General features: G+C 37.4%; 2 protein-coding genes across 2 annotated transcripts; both read left to right on the forward strand.

Moving 5' to 3' along the window:
* Window positions 1-1,049: 1,049 nt before the first annotated feature.
* Window positions 1,050-13,581, forward strand: LOC117635477 (protein STRICTOSIDINE SYNTHASE-LIKE 5-like). Its single transcript, XM_034369790.1, has 2 exons — window positions 1,050-1,622; window positions 13,294-13,581. Exons 1-2 carry the CDS (start codon window positions 1,236-1,238, stop codon window positions 13,579-13,581), a joined length of 675 nt encoding a protein of 224 aa, XP_034225681.1. The 5' UTR covers window positions 1,050-1,235.
* On the forward strand, window positions 8,185-10,615 carry LOC117634129 (protein STRICTOSIDINE SYNTHASE-LIKE 5-like). Its single transcript, XM_034368060.1, has 4 exons — window positions 8,185-8,731; window positions 9,499-9,806; window positions 9,916-10,048; window positions 10,166-10,615. Exons 1-4 carry the CDS (start codon window positions 8,252-8,254, stop codon window positions 10,445-10,447), a joined length of 1,203 nt encoding a protein of 400 aa, XP_034223951.1. The 5' UTR covers window positions 8,185-8,251; the 3' UTR covers window positions 10,448-10,615.
* Window positions 13,582-17,816: the final 4,235 nt, after the last annotated feature.

Here is a 17,816-nt window from a genome sequence, read left to right on the forward strand (position 1 = left end):
GCACAAGATTTGTCTGTAAACAGGTTTGGTATATCAAAAAACTGAACAGTGTTTTCCTGACTCTGCAGGAAGAAGATAACATTATTAGCGGGGGATCATTCTGAAAATACTGACAAGAAATTGCACTGTTTCTTCTGAGTAGAACAAAGTGAGAGATGACCTAGATCATCTTGAAAATTATTTCATTCCTCCGATTTCTGTAATTTCTATTCATGTTGTCCTGGTTACATGATCAACAATTTTGATGAATATGTTCATGTAGCCTTTTCGATTGGTTCTTGTAAGCAACTACAGTTCCGAGTGATCGAAACAAAAGTTCTGTTACTCGTAAACCTTTAGCATGTGTGCCATGGCTATGAAGCTAAAACCTTTGCGCCATGGAAGAATAGCTTGTACTATCTGGCCGACATTTTTATTGTCTCTGTAAGTAAATTCAGGGTGTTCAATCAACCTGACTGTTGCTTTGATAATTGCTACTAGTAAAGGAAAAAAACTTGTATACCCTGGTTGTATGCACAGGTTGTCTCTACCTCTCTTCTCACATAACTTGTTTTTGTACAAGTCATAATGTGCAGTGGCTTTGTAATGCACTAAATGAAATTGGAAATTAGAAAAAACAGAGTATATCTGGATGACTATACTATTTCTTTTTGAAAAGTTGAAAAAAGGGAGTATAGCCGGGCGGCTATACTAATTTTTTATAAAAAAAAATTAGAAAAAGGGAATATAGCCTCTATTTCGTTAACAAAAAGTAAATAAAAACCGAGTACAGCCGGACGGCTATGCTTTGTTTGCGAACTTTTTGTTACAGAACGAGTATAGCCGGGCAGATGAAACCCCGAGTCTAGCCGCGCGGCTGTACTAGTTCTTTTTAAAAATTAGAAAGACAATGTATATCCGGCCGGCTATACTTTATATAAAATTTAGGGGCAAAATGGTCATTTCGTGTCCAACCCCATCCCCACACCAGCTCCACCACTCCCTCACCAGCATCTTCACAAACCCACCAGTCAAAATAACCCGAACAACAAGTTAACAATATCGAGATCATGCTTTGGACGTGGAAACTGAGCTCTGCATACAATAATACACCAACCAACCCGTTTATAATTCTAAATGGACCGACCGACCAACTCATTTATTTATTTCTCCAATTGACTATAGTTTGATCAGTTCATGTCCGAGTCAAAGAACACTGCAGACTCGCCCCAGTCAGCTACCCAAATCTCCAACTCATGGCCCTCAGCCACAACTTCTCTGTTTCTAATCCTAATACTTCCCGTCATCACCGCCACGCTCATCTACCAACTCGACTCGTTCGACCCAGCCCCTCTGCCTTATCACGAGTTGACTCGCCGCTTAACCAGGAGAGCTCCTGCTCACACCCCTCGCATGCTTCGAGGGTGGGCTTTGGGCTCTTGCAGGGCCCCGAAGTCGTGGCTTATCATTCCGGGTCGGGGCTCATTTACACGGGTTGTGAAGACGGGTGGCTCAAGCGAGTTAAACTCAACTACTTGGAAAATCCCGAGTTTGTGGTGGAGAGCTGGGTCAACACGGGCGGCAGACCGCTCGAGCTCGCTTTCGGACTTCACAATGAAGTTGTCGTCGCTGATGCCGATAAGGTTGGTACACGTAGGAAATGTTAAATATTGTTCTTATTTGGTTGTTTCTCTTCAATATATATTTGGATTAAAAACATTATAATAGTTACGATAATCAAAAGTCTAATATCTATAATTGTTTAAAAAAGAAATAATTAGTCTGTTTAATCTCAGCCTTTCATTTTGGCCTAATCTAATAGTTGAATAATTACTTGTGTCGCGGATCTGCACTCATATCTAAATGGGCTTTTAAAAATAAAAATAAAAAGAACTTTATGTGACACTGTTGATGAAACCAACGAATAAATACAAATGTGAAAACTCAGTTTTTATTTTTATTTTTATTTTTTTAAGGGTTTGTCTTATATAAGTTCTTATATTTTTTATTTTCTAGACATACACTCATCATTCTATAAATCTATGTGTAAAACTCAATTTCAAATTTAAATGACCAGTAGGATATAAGAGATCATAGTATTTATATGTTTTTATATTGTTGTCACCAGACTTTATATTTTATTTATAATTTATTTCAATCATTTCATTAACTGCCATAATTATAATTAATACTCCATATTAATAACATATCAATCACCTCATTTCTTTTGGTTGCCATTCCCTCTAACATATCGCCCCTAAAATTGCAAACCAAAAAAAAAAAAAAAAACCTGTAAATTACATATCTAATAATAAACCTATAAAAAATATAAATATAAATATATACTTATAAAAATATAGGTATATTTTTTACCAAAAAAATTTACAAAAAAAAAAAATAGGTACACAATAATTTATAGAGAATATAGATACACAATAGCAAGAGTGATCTTAACAAAAACAAGAAGATAGTCTTAAGTGAAACGGTTGGACTAAAGTGGAATTCCTGTATTTGAATTCCACCCGGCCTTATTTTGGAGAGGTAATCCACTTATATTATGACATGTGAATAAATTATACTAGGTGGTCGAACTACCGTATTATTCTATAACTTCTCCTTATGTTAGTCTTACCCCCAAATGCAAGGAATCAATTTTACTTATGAAAGTGGTTGGACGGGTGATGACGTGATCTCAGAATAAGAGTCTCTTACAAAAAAAAAGTCTAGCATAATTAGTTGTATAAAATCTGCATATCTAGCTATGACATCACATCCTGAACAGAACCAGTGACACAAGTGTTGTGACATAATATTTAACAATACAATAAAGTGCAACCGCACATATAATTTGATTTGAGGACACCTTTATAGGACCCGCTTCGCATTGTATTTCTCTAATCCAAACCGTCTATATTTTAGATAATCATTCAAAGATCATCTCTATAAAAAATTACTTGAATCCGATATCATTTGACCACTCAATTGTGTTATTGAAATTTTAGTACTTTCCTTGAAGCACCGTGTTTATTGATTTTATATGATACAATTGGATGTGGAAACGGTTTCCAATTTGTTTAATTTTTTGCGCAGAAAACCGCAAAATTCCACAAAAAGCTAATATCCGTATCTTTCCCACAATATAAGGCTCAACATCTAGTTCACTCTGAGGAAGTACAGTATATTCTGTCAAGTTGACTAATCTGCACAGGACATTCTTGCAAAGCATCTTTCAATCCCAAAAATGCTTCTTTTGCTTGCTTTTCCATCTTTACTCTTCAAACCTAGTAAAACACAAAACTAAGTAAAAATGGACTGAACTCACTCAAGAACATAGTAAGAATCTAAGAAAAAAATAATAATAATGCACGAAATAATGGTTATATCAAATAACCCCCCAAACTTAGACTTTGCTTGCCCTCATGTAAAACAAAGACTCAAAGAGTGTTATGCCTCCACATATTAGTCTCAATAAATTGTGCAAGGTATATAACTCTAAAGAATCAAATAAGCATCATATAAACCACAAGCATGATTCAAAAGTTAACAAAACCGTACACAACATTCTCAAGTGTAGTGTGTGAAATAGCCAATATCAATACAACTCACTCAACCCGGATAGGTATATGCAAATCAAAGCTTCAACTCCAAACTTCACCAAGAATGTCATTCACGACGAAAATGCTCAAAGTTTGGGTTAAGTGTTTCACTCAATAAAATGAATGCATGAAAATAAAATCAAATCCTATAAGCTTGCTCTTCATATCACATCTCCACAGATTAAATTCACACAATTTCTAGGATCAAAAGGTCTTAAATTACAGTTGTAATGGGGTTAGGGGTTAAGGTTAAAAGAAAGAAAGGATATGGAAAACAAAAATATTCTATGAGAATTAGTAGAGCACTTGATGACCATGAAGGATTGCAAATTCTCTCGTATCTCGTGTGGTATCACCAATTATGTACTTCATTGGAAGTCAAATTTCATTGTTGGGCTTCAACTTCATTTTGATCAACATATTTCTCAAACTTCTTCAGTCTTTGACAATATTGAGGTAGCAAACCAATTTTTTTTTCTTTTTTTTCTTTTTCTTTTCATTCTTGTTTTTAACAAACACCAACCTCAAAATCATCTTTGCTTTTATTTTTTTCTTTTCACAACAACTTTGATACTCACAAGGTATAAGGTGCAAATCTCCCAAACTTAAAGCTCCACCAATTTTTCATAGAACAAGGTAGGTTGAAGTGTTTAAGTTTATGGTTCAGGATAGTGTGGTTCATGAAAGAAAATGCTTATTTAGGCTCAAAGAGGCTATCTAAGGGATAATGTAGTAGGGACAAAAGCTTGTTTGGCTATGGTGGTGATCCTAGGTGCCTTAATCACTTCCTAGATAGAATCATGTGAATCAATACAAAGCCTTGAAAGATATTGAAGCAAGTTCTAGTAAATGATAGTTACACTCATGAAAAGAATATACAAGTCTACACTAAAATCCACATATAATTTTCTAAGTCAAAAGCAAATTGCATTAAATTGGCTATGTGCATTAAAAATATGAGAATAATCATGCAAGAGAAAGTTAACTAAAGAATCACACTTGAAATTCACAAAATGATTACCAATCCTCAAAAGCTATATAACAAGTAGAATTCAAGTGTTATCATTGACTTGTGGAAAGCTTAATTAAAATGACTCAAGAAAAGGAAAAAAGAAAATCTTTTTGGATTTTTGAAAATTTTAGAATTTTTTGGGTTTTGTGAAAAACAACTACTTAACTACTTAACTACCTAAAAACACAAAATAAACAAAATAAGACTCAAACAAACCAAGAAAACAAAGAGTTTCAAAATGCAGTTTTTGGCAGTTTCAACCTCTGTTCAAATTTTAGCACATAACTTCAAACTGCTGGTCCGATTTTCACGTTTTTTTATATGGTTAGATTCAACACGAAAAAACGAAGAACATAGTGCGGCCCAAATTGTCAGCACATTTACCAATTAAAACAGTTTTTAAGCAAAACGAAACCCTACGTTTTCAGACATTAGAAATTTTCAAAACACAAAAACAAGCAATAAAGCTAAATCATTCCCCCCAAACTTAAATGAAACATTGTCCTCAACGTAAAAAGAATCAAAATACATGCAATGAGTAAAGCAAAGGGAGAAAAGAATTAAAACAGTATAATAAAGAGTAAAGAGTAAGGGTTAGAGCTCCCTGGGCATATAATCTCTAGTAGGAGGTGCTGCAAATGCCAAGATCCTCGCATCATCATCATGCATTCAAAACATGGGTTACCTCCCAAGAAACGCTTAATTTAAAGTCTTTAGCCGGACTGAGTGACCATCATATATCTGGGGGATCACCAAGGTACATCACCTCAATGGTCTTGGTTTGTGCCGTCAAAGTATGAATATTCTCTATAGGATCTGTGAGGCTTGATTCAATGAATGGCTTCCCTATAATTTGATCCAGAACTTCGATGTGAAAACAATTTATAGTAGTATCTTGCATCCGGAGATGTTCCTTCCTTTTTTATATTCAACGGCAATTTCCATTAGGAGAGACGTTTTGTATTGCTTTCAAAACCAAAAAAGTACTGAACAAAACCAAAAAAGTACTGAACAAAACCAAAAAAGTAGAGACCAAAACCAAACAAGTAATTACCAAAACCAAATACCGTATTTCTCTCACCTCATTCATAGGAATATTAGAACACAAAATTCCTACCTTGTTGGAATTGGTAGCATAAATTGTATTCCCACTAATATTGACGACAGGGCCCCCGTGCTTGCCATCATTTTGGGAATGCTGATGCATACGGCTCTTGAAATCGTCGGAGTTTATGAGTACAGCCCCTGTAAACTTCTCTATAATCGACTCAAAAATCCGCCGCTTTACTCTCCCCCGCTTCAACGGTACAGGCCACCGCTTCATCGCTGGGTAGCGATCCAATTCCATTTGATTTTGTTCGATCTGCGTCGGACGATGATGGGTGCACGGGTTGATGTTTATGCGTATGAAAGCCGAGTAGCCATTCTGCGTCGGAAAGATGCCCAATCAAAAGATAGAGAGAGAGAGAGAGAGCGAGTAATTGGACAGTTAACCTTTTATTCATATTTATTATTTTTAAAAAAAAATTTATTGGTGGGCCGTACACTGTACACACATACGTGTGAGGACGTGAACCTTACAAAGCGCACATGGGCAAAACCCAATAAGAAAGAAGAAGCCAAGTATATCAAGCAACTGTTTATCGTATTCGTGTATTCGCGTTGTCTTGTCTGCACATCAAACAGTGCATCTAAACTAACTTACATGCTTCTCCTCAACATTCAAGAATACCCAACAATGGCTGTTGCTTGAGGAACAAGCAGCTACTGAATATAATGTGGTACCAAACACATTTTCTCTGTTATATATATATCCCTCACCATAAATGGAGTGGACTAAATTTATCTTACATAAAGGGATTACATGTGAAGGGGTATTATGAATAGGCTTGGGTGGGTTGTATTAGAAATTTTGGGCTTTAAAAAAAAAAGGAAAAAAAAAAGACACCTTACTAAGGACCGTCCTTATTGTTAATAAATATATTTTTGAATGCAAGCGATAGTGATAGTGAATTACGGGGTGTGGTGGGGCTGATGCAAGTTCTAGAGACATTCTAAAGTTTTGCGAGGAGAAATTGCAAAAGCTATTATATATGGGAATTTGCCTAGCCCAACTGGTAAGATAGAAAGAAAGAAAAATTGTGAGGGAGAAGACCAATCTCGTGGGAGGCCAATAATCCCTGATATGGGCATTTGATTTGACAATTGGCAAACAGGTTTGTTGGTTTTACACCCTTTGGTTACATGAAAACTTTCAGTGTTGGGGGTTGGGGATGATTAATTACTTATTCTTTTTTTTTCTTTGTTACATTGCAGGAAATCAAACAATAGACATAGTATTAGTATTAGTAGTAAAATGAAAACGATTTTTATCAATTCTAAGTTCTCCATAGACATGAAATACAGAACGAGCCAACCACTTTGTTCTTCATTTGGGGTCAACAAAAAACGAAGGTCCAAATGCCACGTCAGTGGGTTCCCTAGTTGGAAAAATCTTGGTCTAGAGATAAACACCATCTGATTCTCGTCCATATCCGTACACGCAAGATAAGTCACCAGCAAGAGCAACCCACCACTCGCTCACCCCACCCCACCTGCAGAGTCTCTGCAAGCATGCAGATGCAGTGCAGCCAATAAAAACTCCACAGACACTACTATAATCTGAACACATACAATAGAGAAAACTACCAACCCAAAGTTATTGTTAAATTTAATACACACTTGAAGAATATAGAAAAATTTAAAAGGAATTAGAAAGCTCAAGAAAGTTCAATAATTTTGACAAAATAAAATTTTAAGAGATGATTATTGTAAAGTCTAGAAAAATCTTAATAAAAATCTTGTAATAAAGTAATAATATTATAAAGTAGTGAGAAGAAGAAGCCAAGTCCACGGACTTGGACAATGGCGGCAGCTTTAGTATATAAATAGATGTTGTTGTCTCTTGTACAAAGCCAAGAGAGTGAGAAGAGGCCAAATAGCCAGCAAAAAGAGAGAGAATAGGCCAATAAGCCAAAAGGCCAATAAGCCTAGCAAATAGTTTCTTTCTAGTTGTTGAAGGCCAATAAGCCTACTCCTCTATAAAGCCTTGTACCTATCTATTGTTGAATAAATAAAATCACTTTTTTGTTCTCTAAAACCCAACAGTTATAATTAACGGTCATGTCCGAGTCGGTGAACCCTGCAGACATATTTTTATATATGAGAAAGAAGAAGTATAGATATTTGGGAAGAGATAGAAGAAGAAAAAAAGAAAGGGAGAGAGAAAGGAAAGGAAATAAAAAAGAAAGAGGAGAGAGAGAAGACTGAACTTGGGGAGAGGAAGAAAGAAGGGAAAAAAAATAGATATCCAATCTGACGCGTTCAAATTATCCCACAGTCAAAAATAGAAATTCGTAATCACTCCGCATTATTTGACTTCGAAATGCAGAACTTCATGGTGCTGGCGCCCCTGCCTTCGTCTCTTCCTCCTTAACTTACCCAAGTCAAAGAAAACCAACAAAAGACTTGAGTTAAAGGAGTTGAAAAGAAACAAAAGAAAAGAAACACGTGTTGTTTTGTTGAAAATTATGATCAGCCCTATTATATACGCTCACACTCCTCTCATATCTTTCATCGATTTTCTGGGACGAGTTGATCACCATTATTAACTCAGTACGTGACAATGTCCAACTCCAGCGACTCTCCTTCCCCAACCCAACTCTCTCATCACACTCATCCCATTCGCACAACCAAAACGTCTTCGTCGTCTTCATTATCATGGCCCTCAGCTTTTCTTATCTTCTCAGTTCTGGGTCCACTGGCAATAGCTCTGCTCATCTACCAACTCGACTCGTTTGACCCAGCTCCTCTACCCCTCCACGAGTTGACTCAGCGAGTCGCGGTTGCTCCAACGCGTAATGCCCACATGCTCAAAGGGTCGGAGTTTGTGGGTGCTGGGGCTTTGGTGGCGCCCGAAGACGTGGCTTATGACTCAAAGTCGGGGCTGATATACACGGGTTGTGCTGACGGGTGGGTAAAGCGAGTCACGCTGAACGAGTCGGCTGCTGACTCAGTGGTGGAGAACTGGATTTTCACCGGTGGGAGGCCGCTTGGACTCGCTCACAGCCATGAGAATGAGGTCTTTGTGGCTGACGCAGAAAAGGTCAGCTCGATCCTAAATACCAGTGCATATTAAAAAATTTCACGTTTATTATTGGGTCAAAGTTCAAGTATACATGGATTCTTACCCCCAAAAACAAAAACAGAAAGTACCAATGAGAGTTGTTTCAGTTAGTAAGGTTTATGTACTGTGTAGCTCTATTAGTGTTTGAGTCTCACTATCATGCTAGCAATCTTAATTAGTATATGTAATTTTCTATATAAATTTATATCGATAACAACTAATAGTTGGGTACTCATATAAATCCTTTCAGTTCGAGGTTTCAAATATATCTTGATTCTGATGGTGAAAGTAGTTAATTTCTCCCTCACTTTTCATAACCAAAAATAAAAACCTACAAAAATTGGCCACCCTTGAATTATTAACTAAAATTAATCAATGCTCATGTTGGTTTTAGTTTCATACAACATGCACGTAGGTCCCGCGGCTACGGCATGGAGAACAATTTGTAATCCATCAGTACTGTCGCGTTACTTGGACATATAACCTGACATGAATTGTTCTGAGAGTAGGGTCTTATGTAACGCTTGTTATGATTAAACTACATAGTCCATTCTTTTTTTCTTTTTTTGGGTGAAAACTACATAGTCCTTTTCATGCCACCGAGCAAGACAAGTCCCAACCTAAGTTTTCTACAGTTTCACAACATTCATAAAAGCAGGTCCAGATCTCGTGTGCATATTGTAAGAGGGAGGCGGCCTCATAATTATATAAATATTTCTTTTTGTCATTATTATTTTTTCAATCAGGGGCTATTGAAGATAAGTGAAGACGGAACAGTAGAACTATTGACAGATGAGGCCGAGGGTATAAAATTCAAAATAACAAACGGCGTAGATGTAGCACAAGATGGCATGCTTTACTTCACAGATGCTTCACACAAATACAGCTTAAAAGACGTCGCCTCGGATCTTTTAGGGGGCAGACCCCATGGCAGATTGATGAGCTACAACCCAACAACCAAAGAGACCAAAGTTCTGGTCCACAACCTCTACTTTGCCAACGGAGTAGCAGTCTCTCCAGATCAAAACTTTGTTGTCTTCTGTGAAACTGTCATGTAAGTTCTTAGAACATAAAGACTTCTGTTTTTTTTTATTTTTTTTTATTTTATAAATCTGAAAGTATGGACAAAGTTTTTTTACTGCCTTAAATGGTTAATATTGCAGGATAAGGTGTAGAAAATACTATCTACAAGGCAGTAAAAAAGGGAGTGTAGAAAATTTTATTGACCATTTGCCAGGCATGCCTGATAATATCAGATATGATGGGGAAGGCCAGTACTGGATTGCATTGACCACGGTGATCTTCATTTTCTCTCTGTTTTCCGAAAAATCACATCAGTTGTTCTGTTTTGAATGGAACAAGGATGCATTTTTTTTTCATGGGTTATTGACATTTTGTATGCCAAATTGGCAGGAGGTTACACCATACTGGGATCTAGCACTTAGATATCCTTTTATTCGAAAGGTTCTGGTAATTGTGAAGCGGTATGCAGCAGGCAGACCGCATTTGGAGAAGAATGCTGGTGTGTTTGCTGTGAATTTAAATGGGGAACCCACTGCTCACTATTCTGATCCTGAGTTGGTTCTCATTACAAGTGGGATCAAGATTGGAAATTACCTCTATTGCGGTTCGACAGTTAATCCCTACATTATCCGCCTTGATGTCCATCAACATCCTGCACATCCCACTACATGAGCTATGGTGTACTATTTCCTGCTCCCTTGATATAATTTGCAACAAACATGCAATGCTAGTGTAGCTTCATTACAGAACCTTAAGCATACATAGATGCAATGGTATAGCTTGGTTTGTTAAATTTTTCCTTTCGTACAATAGATAAGGAGCCAACAAGTTACCTTCCAATTACATTTGTTACAGCTTGTTCAAGAAAGGTTCCCCAAGGCCTTTGCTTCTTAAAAATTAGAAGGAAAAAAAAAGCGTATAGCCGTCTGGCTATATATTTCATTAAAAATATTGGGAAAAACAGAGTATAGTCGGCTGGCTATACGATTTCTTTAAATAAAAATTAAAAAAGGATAGCTATAGTATTTATTATTATTTTTAAATGGAAAAAACTGAGTATAGCAACTTGGCTATACTATTTCTTTTAATAAAATTTGAAAAAATTGAGTATGGCCGCGGTTATACTATTTCTTTAAAATAAATTAGACAAATTGAGTATATCGTGCGGCTATAGTATAGCAGGTCTGCTATATTGTTTAATTAAAAAAAAAGAAAAAGGACCATCCAAGTTGCATTAGTTAATACTTTATAGATATTTCTTTTTTTAAAATTAGAAAAATTAGACTATAAATTGTAAAAAACAGAGTATAACCGGGCGGCTATACTATTTAAAAAAAATTGGAAAAAAAAACAGAGTATAGCCGAACGGCTATACTATATATATATATATATTTTAAATTGCAAACCCCGCGTACAGCCGAGCGGCTATACTATTTCATTTAAAAAATTGGAAAAGACAAAGTATAGCTTGCGGGGAATACTATTTCTTTAAATAAAATTGAAAAAGGGGGTACAGCTAGCCATGCGGATATACTATATATTTTTAAAAAAAATTAAAAAAATGGTGTATCGCCGACCGGCTATACTCTTTCTTTTAAAAAAAATTAGGAAAGACAAAGTATACTGCCAGGTAGGCCTCATCATTTGGCCCACGGGCTCATGGGCCGATGGGGTCCTGCCCAGCCCATCGAAAAAAAGGCTGGCCGAACCCGTTATGGGCTTTGAGATGGCCCGACCGGCCTTGGGCCAGGCTAGGCTTGGGCTTGGGTGTCTGAAGCCCGGCCCGATTAAGCCCAAGAAAACCCGACCCAGCCCGCCACAAAATTCCGGCCTGTTAGGCCCGCATACATATATAATTATGTATAAATAAGAGTTTAGGTTTATGATTATATCACTTAAATCACATATATAATTTGTTTCATTTCATTTACTTTTCTTTACTCATTCCTAGTTTATAATTGGATGATTAGCACATTAATTTGTGTCAATTATTAATTCAAGAATTATATATATATAAGATTAGGGGTGGGCACGGTCCGGATTGGTTCGGTTTTTCTCTCAAACCACAGCTGAACCAATAAGAAAATAACGGTCCGGTTTGGTTCGGATTAGCCTAAAATCATAATGGAAACCGAACCAATCCAAACCACTTGTAATCGGTTTGGTTCGGATTGGTTCGGCCGGTTTGTGCCTAACACAAAACCATGCATTTTTCAACCTGCTCTTACATTATAATGCTAACATTTTGCCATTATATCATTCCATTCCATTCCATCAAAGGCTAATACAACATCATTCCATTTATTCAAAGGTTGTCCATTATGTGAAGCCTAAACCTTAATTATGAAAGTAACAACCATAGTCTTTGTTTTATGGTTGAAAGATTAACATTCTGGTTGTTCAAATGAGAGTCAAGCCATAGTTGCTGATCATCCAGGGAGTGCTTGCCTTCCAAGACTGGTCAATGAGATGATATGGTCAAAGCAGATAACATGGTCAAAAGAAAAACCAGCAAGATTGTTTCTAAACCATTTTGAAAGGCCATCTATTAGATCACAATTTAATTCAAAGCCTATTGATTTGCAAAGAAAATTTCTAGGACATAAAATAGACAAGACAAATGTGAACGTTGGTTATTTACTGGTATGAGAACCCAAATCAGCTGCAGCTTTGCTTGCACGAGTCAAAACAACATATCACATTACCAAATATAATCATATTACGAAACATAATCGTACCACCAAATATAATTATGCTTTTCTTGAACACATCACTAAATATTTGCATATTTATTCATACCATCCTTTAAAAAAATATTTTTTTAATACTTATTATTTTTTTAAATTATTTTTTAAAACGTATTACGATCTAATTATGTAATAACCTCAAAAAATAATACTTGGTTTTATTATTTTTGTGGAAAATCTTATAAGTTGTGTGACTTTATTGGGTGTTTTATGAATTTGGTTTGAAGTGAAAATATTGGAATTAAGTGAGTTTAATCTCAAATTTGGACTAAAATGCCTTTATGATTAAGTTTATGATTAAATTTGGACTAATATTTTTTTTGTTATTTGGTTGTTTCTGTTCAGTATATATTTGGATTAAAAACATTGTAATAGTTACGATAATCAAAGGTCTAATATCTATAATTGTCTAAAAAAGAAATAATTAGTATGTTTAATCTCAGTCATTCATTTTGGCCCAATCTTATGATTGAAAACTTGTGTCATGGATCCTCAGTCATATCTAAATGGGCTTAAAAAAACTGATGTTTATGTGACAACGTTGATGAAAGCGGCGAATAAATACAAATGTGAAAACTCAGTTTCTTTTTTTCTTTATTTTTATTTAAAATTATGAACAAAGAAACTTGTGACATCTTTGGAAACTGGAAAAACTAATAATATAAAACTTGAACTTTATTTTGAGATAATGTATCTGCTCAAGAAAGACTGACCTTATATGAGGTAGGGTATGGATGCAAGTTGTGCATAATAAAATGATATTTATGGCAGGGCCTGCTGAATGTAACAAGTGAGGGTGAGGTAAAGCTGCTGACAGACGAGGCTGAGGGTGTAAAATTTGGAATTACAGACGGTGTAGATGTAGCTGTGGATGATACGATTTATTTCACAGATGCTTCATACAAGTACAACTTGACAGACACTATTTTGGACATTTTGGAGGGTCAGTCTCATAGTAGATTCTTGAGCGCGACCCAACAACCGAACAGACCAAAGTGCTGGTCCGTGACCTATACTTTGCTAATGGAGTGGTGGTTTCAGCCGACCAAAGTCACGTAGTCTTCTGCGAAACCCCCAAGTACGATATTAGTTCACTATGTTATATATTGTAATCCGAACGTGTGATCTAACGTAACATGTTAGATTGTGTTTTTTTGTGCGTGCTAGTCTTGGTTTGAGAAATTGTGTCATCATCAATATCTAACTAAATCCACATATCCATGGTGTACAGTACACATGCATGTGTGACGCTTGCACTTCTCCTGCCACCCATATTCACCAATCCTGGGATGGTAGGGTACAATATACAAGTGAGCAAAATTTATAAATAATTGCTTGGCTAGCATGCAGCATTTGTACGCACCGCTTGTTCCTTCCTGACTTTTCGTTCGGATTTTTCTGCCACAGTTAATAAGAAGATTGAAGCAGGAAAGGACATCGGTGGTTCATACATGCTAAAATATGAAAACTATGAGAGAATATTTGTTTGTGGGAATTTTCTGTGTATACTTCTCCTTGTAGGAGGTCATATTTATAATACAACGAAACCTGAATGGGCAAGTAAATAATAAATTCCTAAATCTATTTGCAGTAGGAAATCAGGAATTAAAGTAAATCAATTACAATTATAATAGGAATTCTTGGTGTGTAAGGAAAGTAAGTCAATATCCACAAGTCACGCCAACACTCCCCCTCACGTTGGTGCATAGATGTCGCCAATGCCCAACTGATCTAGTGAATTGTGGAATGCTTTACTGGAAATCGCCTTTGTCAAAATATCCGCCAATTGATCCTCGGATTTCACAAAAGGAAACTGAAACACTTTAGCCTCAAGCTTTTGTTTGATGAAGTGTCGATCCACCTCAACATGTTTAGTACGATCATGCTGAACCGGATTCTGTGCAATGGCTATAGCAGCCTTGTTGTCACAAAAGAGATTCATTGTGGATGTAGGTTTATACCCAAGTTCAGTAAGCAACTTTCTTAACCAAAGAAGTTCACAAATCCCTTTAGTCATGCCTCTGAACTCGGCTTCTGCACTGGATAAAGCTACTACATTCTGTTTCTTGCTTCTCCATGTCACCAAATTACCTCCCACGAATGTGAAGTAACCCGATGTGGATTTTCTATCTGTTACATTACCTGCCCAATCTGCATCTGAATAACCATCAATATTTAGATGACCATGCTTTGAGAACATAAGTCCTTTTCCAGGTGCAGACTTCAAATATCTAAGTATCCAAAGAACTGCATTCATATGGTCTTCACTTGGAGAGTGCATAAATTGACTGACAACGCTCACCGCATAAGCAATGTCTGGTCGAGTATGTGACAAATAGATCAATCTTCCCACTAACCTTTGGTATCTTTCTTTGTTAGTTAGAACTTGATCCGGATATTCTCCAAGATGATGATTCTGAACAATAGGAGTGTCCGCAGGTTTACAATCTAGCATTCCTGTGTCTGTCAACAAGTCTAAGACATATTTCCTTTGAGAGAGAAATATGCCTTGCTGCGATCGAGCCACCTCAATTCCCAAGAAATACTTGAGTCCACCTAGATCCTTCATCTCAAACTCCGTAGCCAGATAGTCTTGTAGCTGTGATATTTCCTGTTTATCATTCCCAGTAATAATCATATCATCAACATAGATTATTAATGCTGTTACCTTCCCTTTTCGATGTTTCAAGAACAGAGTATGATCTGAGTTGCACTGTTTGAAACCATTGTTCTTCATTGCCATGGTGAACCGTCCAAACCATGCACGTGGTGATTGTTTCAATCCATACAATGCTTTTCGTAACCTGCAAACTGTTCCAGTCTGAGTAGTATTATATCCAGGAGGAATGTCCATGTACACCTCCTCCGTGAGTTCGCCATGTAGAAAAGCATTCTTTACATCAAACTGGTGTAGTGGCCAATCCAAATTAGCTGCAAGGGACAATAAGACTCTGACGGTGTTTAACTTTGCAACTGGAGCAAAGGTTTCTTCATAGTCTATACCATAGGTCTGTGTGTACCCTTTTGCCACAAGTCTTGCCTTGTATCGCTCGATAGATCCATCTGCATTGTGTTTTATAGTAAACACCCATCTACATCCGATAGTCTTTTTTTCTCGGGGTATAGTCTCCAATGTCCAAGTCTGATTTTTCTCAAGGGCTTTCATCTCCTCTTTTATAGCTTGGACCCACTTAGGATCTTTCAATGCTTCAGAGACCTTGGTTGGAATATGGATAGCAGACAACTGATGCACAAAAGCCTTGAGTGGTTCAGACAGCTTCTCAGTGGATACATGATTTGCAATTGGATACTTGGATGTCTTGCCAATATCAGGTGAATAACGGTTTGGTGGCTTCCCACGATTTTGCCTGAAAGGTAATTGATATCCAATAGTTTTATCATCTAAATGCACAAGTCTAGTAGGAGTAGTTACCTCAAGGATATTCTCAGGAGATTGGTCTGTTGGTACTGTTGAGTTAGAGGGGGGTCTTCATCTTGTTGTTCTGTATTGTCTGTAGGTGTGAGACTCGGATCAGAAATATCTTCGCATGGATCAGGTGGGTCAGGCAATTGATCGCTATGAATGGGCGATTGGTCGCTTTTCGACAGAGAGTAATCTCGTGCTCCAGACTCGGAATGATCAATCATTTCTGTACAAAGGAGAATTTCTTTATTTTCCAAGTTGTTCCAATTCTGCTCTTCACTTCGTATCTCCCCCTGAAGTGTAGAATTGGATGATGGGTCATGGAAGAACAGCTCAGATTCCAGAAAGGTCACATCCAAAGTGACATAGGTTCGTTGGGTAGGAGGGTGATAACAGCGGTAGCCTTTCTGATGAGTGGCATAACCCACAAAAACACAACGAAGCGCACATGGATCAAGTTTGCTACGTTGATTTTTGTGGAGATGAACGAAAGCCACACATCCAAAGATTCGGGGTGTGAGTACCAAAACAGAAGGCAGAGGTCTGTGTTGTGCAAGCACCTGTAAGGGAGTTTTAAAGGTCAGTACACCAGAAGGCATGCGGTTGATCAGATGAACTGCGGTGACAATAGCATCATCCCAGTGATGGCGAGGAACATGAGCGCCAATCAGAAGTGCTCGGGCGGTTTCAAGAAGATGTCGATTCTTTCGTTCAGCAACACCATTTTGTTGTGGTGTCTGAGGACAAGTCGTCTCATGGATAATTCCATGTTGTTGGAAGTAAGTCTGAAAGTCATGATTGACAAATTCTCCACCATTGTCCGAGCGAAGAATCTGGATTTGAGCATTAAACTGAGTTTTCATCTGTTTGTGGAAGGACTGAAAACAGGAAAACACTTCGTTTTTATTCTTCAGCAAATAAAGCCATGTCATCCGTGTACAATCATCGATGAATGTGACAAACCATCGAACACCAGAAGGAGCAGTGATAGGAGAAGGTCCCCAGACATCAGAGTGAATTAACGTAAATGGAGTAGTACACTTGTTCGTACTCAACGGGTAGGGCACACGGTGACTCTTGGCCAAAATACAAGTATCACATGTGAAGTCGGAGTCCTTGAAACCTGAGAATAAATCTGGTATAAGATGCTTCATATAACTAAAAGACGGATGTCCCAATCGACGGTGCCACAACCAGATTTGCTTTTGTTTGCTATCAAAGGGATGTGTCACGCTGTTAGCCATGCCGGGACTGAAGTCATCGACATAATATAGCCCCCTCTCTTAGTACCACGACCAAGAATCTCCTTAGTGTGAATATCCTGAAGCAAACAAAAACTCGGGTAAATGAGTACACAACAATTCAATTGTTCAGTAAGCTGACTAACTGACAACAATTTAGTGGATAAAGATGGAACAAGTAAAGTATTAGACAGTGTGAGAGAGGATGAGAGTGCAACAGTGCCAGCCCCTGTCACAGGATAAGTAACACCATTGGCATTTGCAATACAGGTTCGTCGAGGTTGTGTAGTATTCAGAAAATCATCAGGATCAAACGTCATATGATCAGTTGCACCGGAATCAATTATCCAGCTCTTGGAATCAATCTTATCGGAAGTATGGAATCCATAACCAGTACCATTACTGGTCATATTGCATTGTCCTCGATCTATAAGAGTAGCCCACCAATTGGGGTAGCCATGCGATTTAAAACAAGTCTCACAAGTGTGTCTCGGATCACCACAATATGCGCAATCTGGTCCATGTGTCGGGGTCGTTAGTCTAGAAGTCATAATCTGTGCAGCGGAAGATGCATAGGATACAGGTTGAGTAGGAATTGGGATCGGAATCTGAGCCTGAGTCGAGGCCGG

This window comes from Prunus dulcis, chromosome 7 (assembly GCF_902201215.1).
Source record: "Prunus dulcis chromosome 7, ALMONDv2, whole genome shotgun sequence".
Taxonomy (NCBI): domain Eukaryota; kingdom Viridiplantae; phylum Streptophyta; class Magnoliopsida; order Rosales; family Rosaceae; genus Prunus; species Prunus dulcis.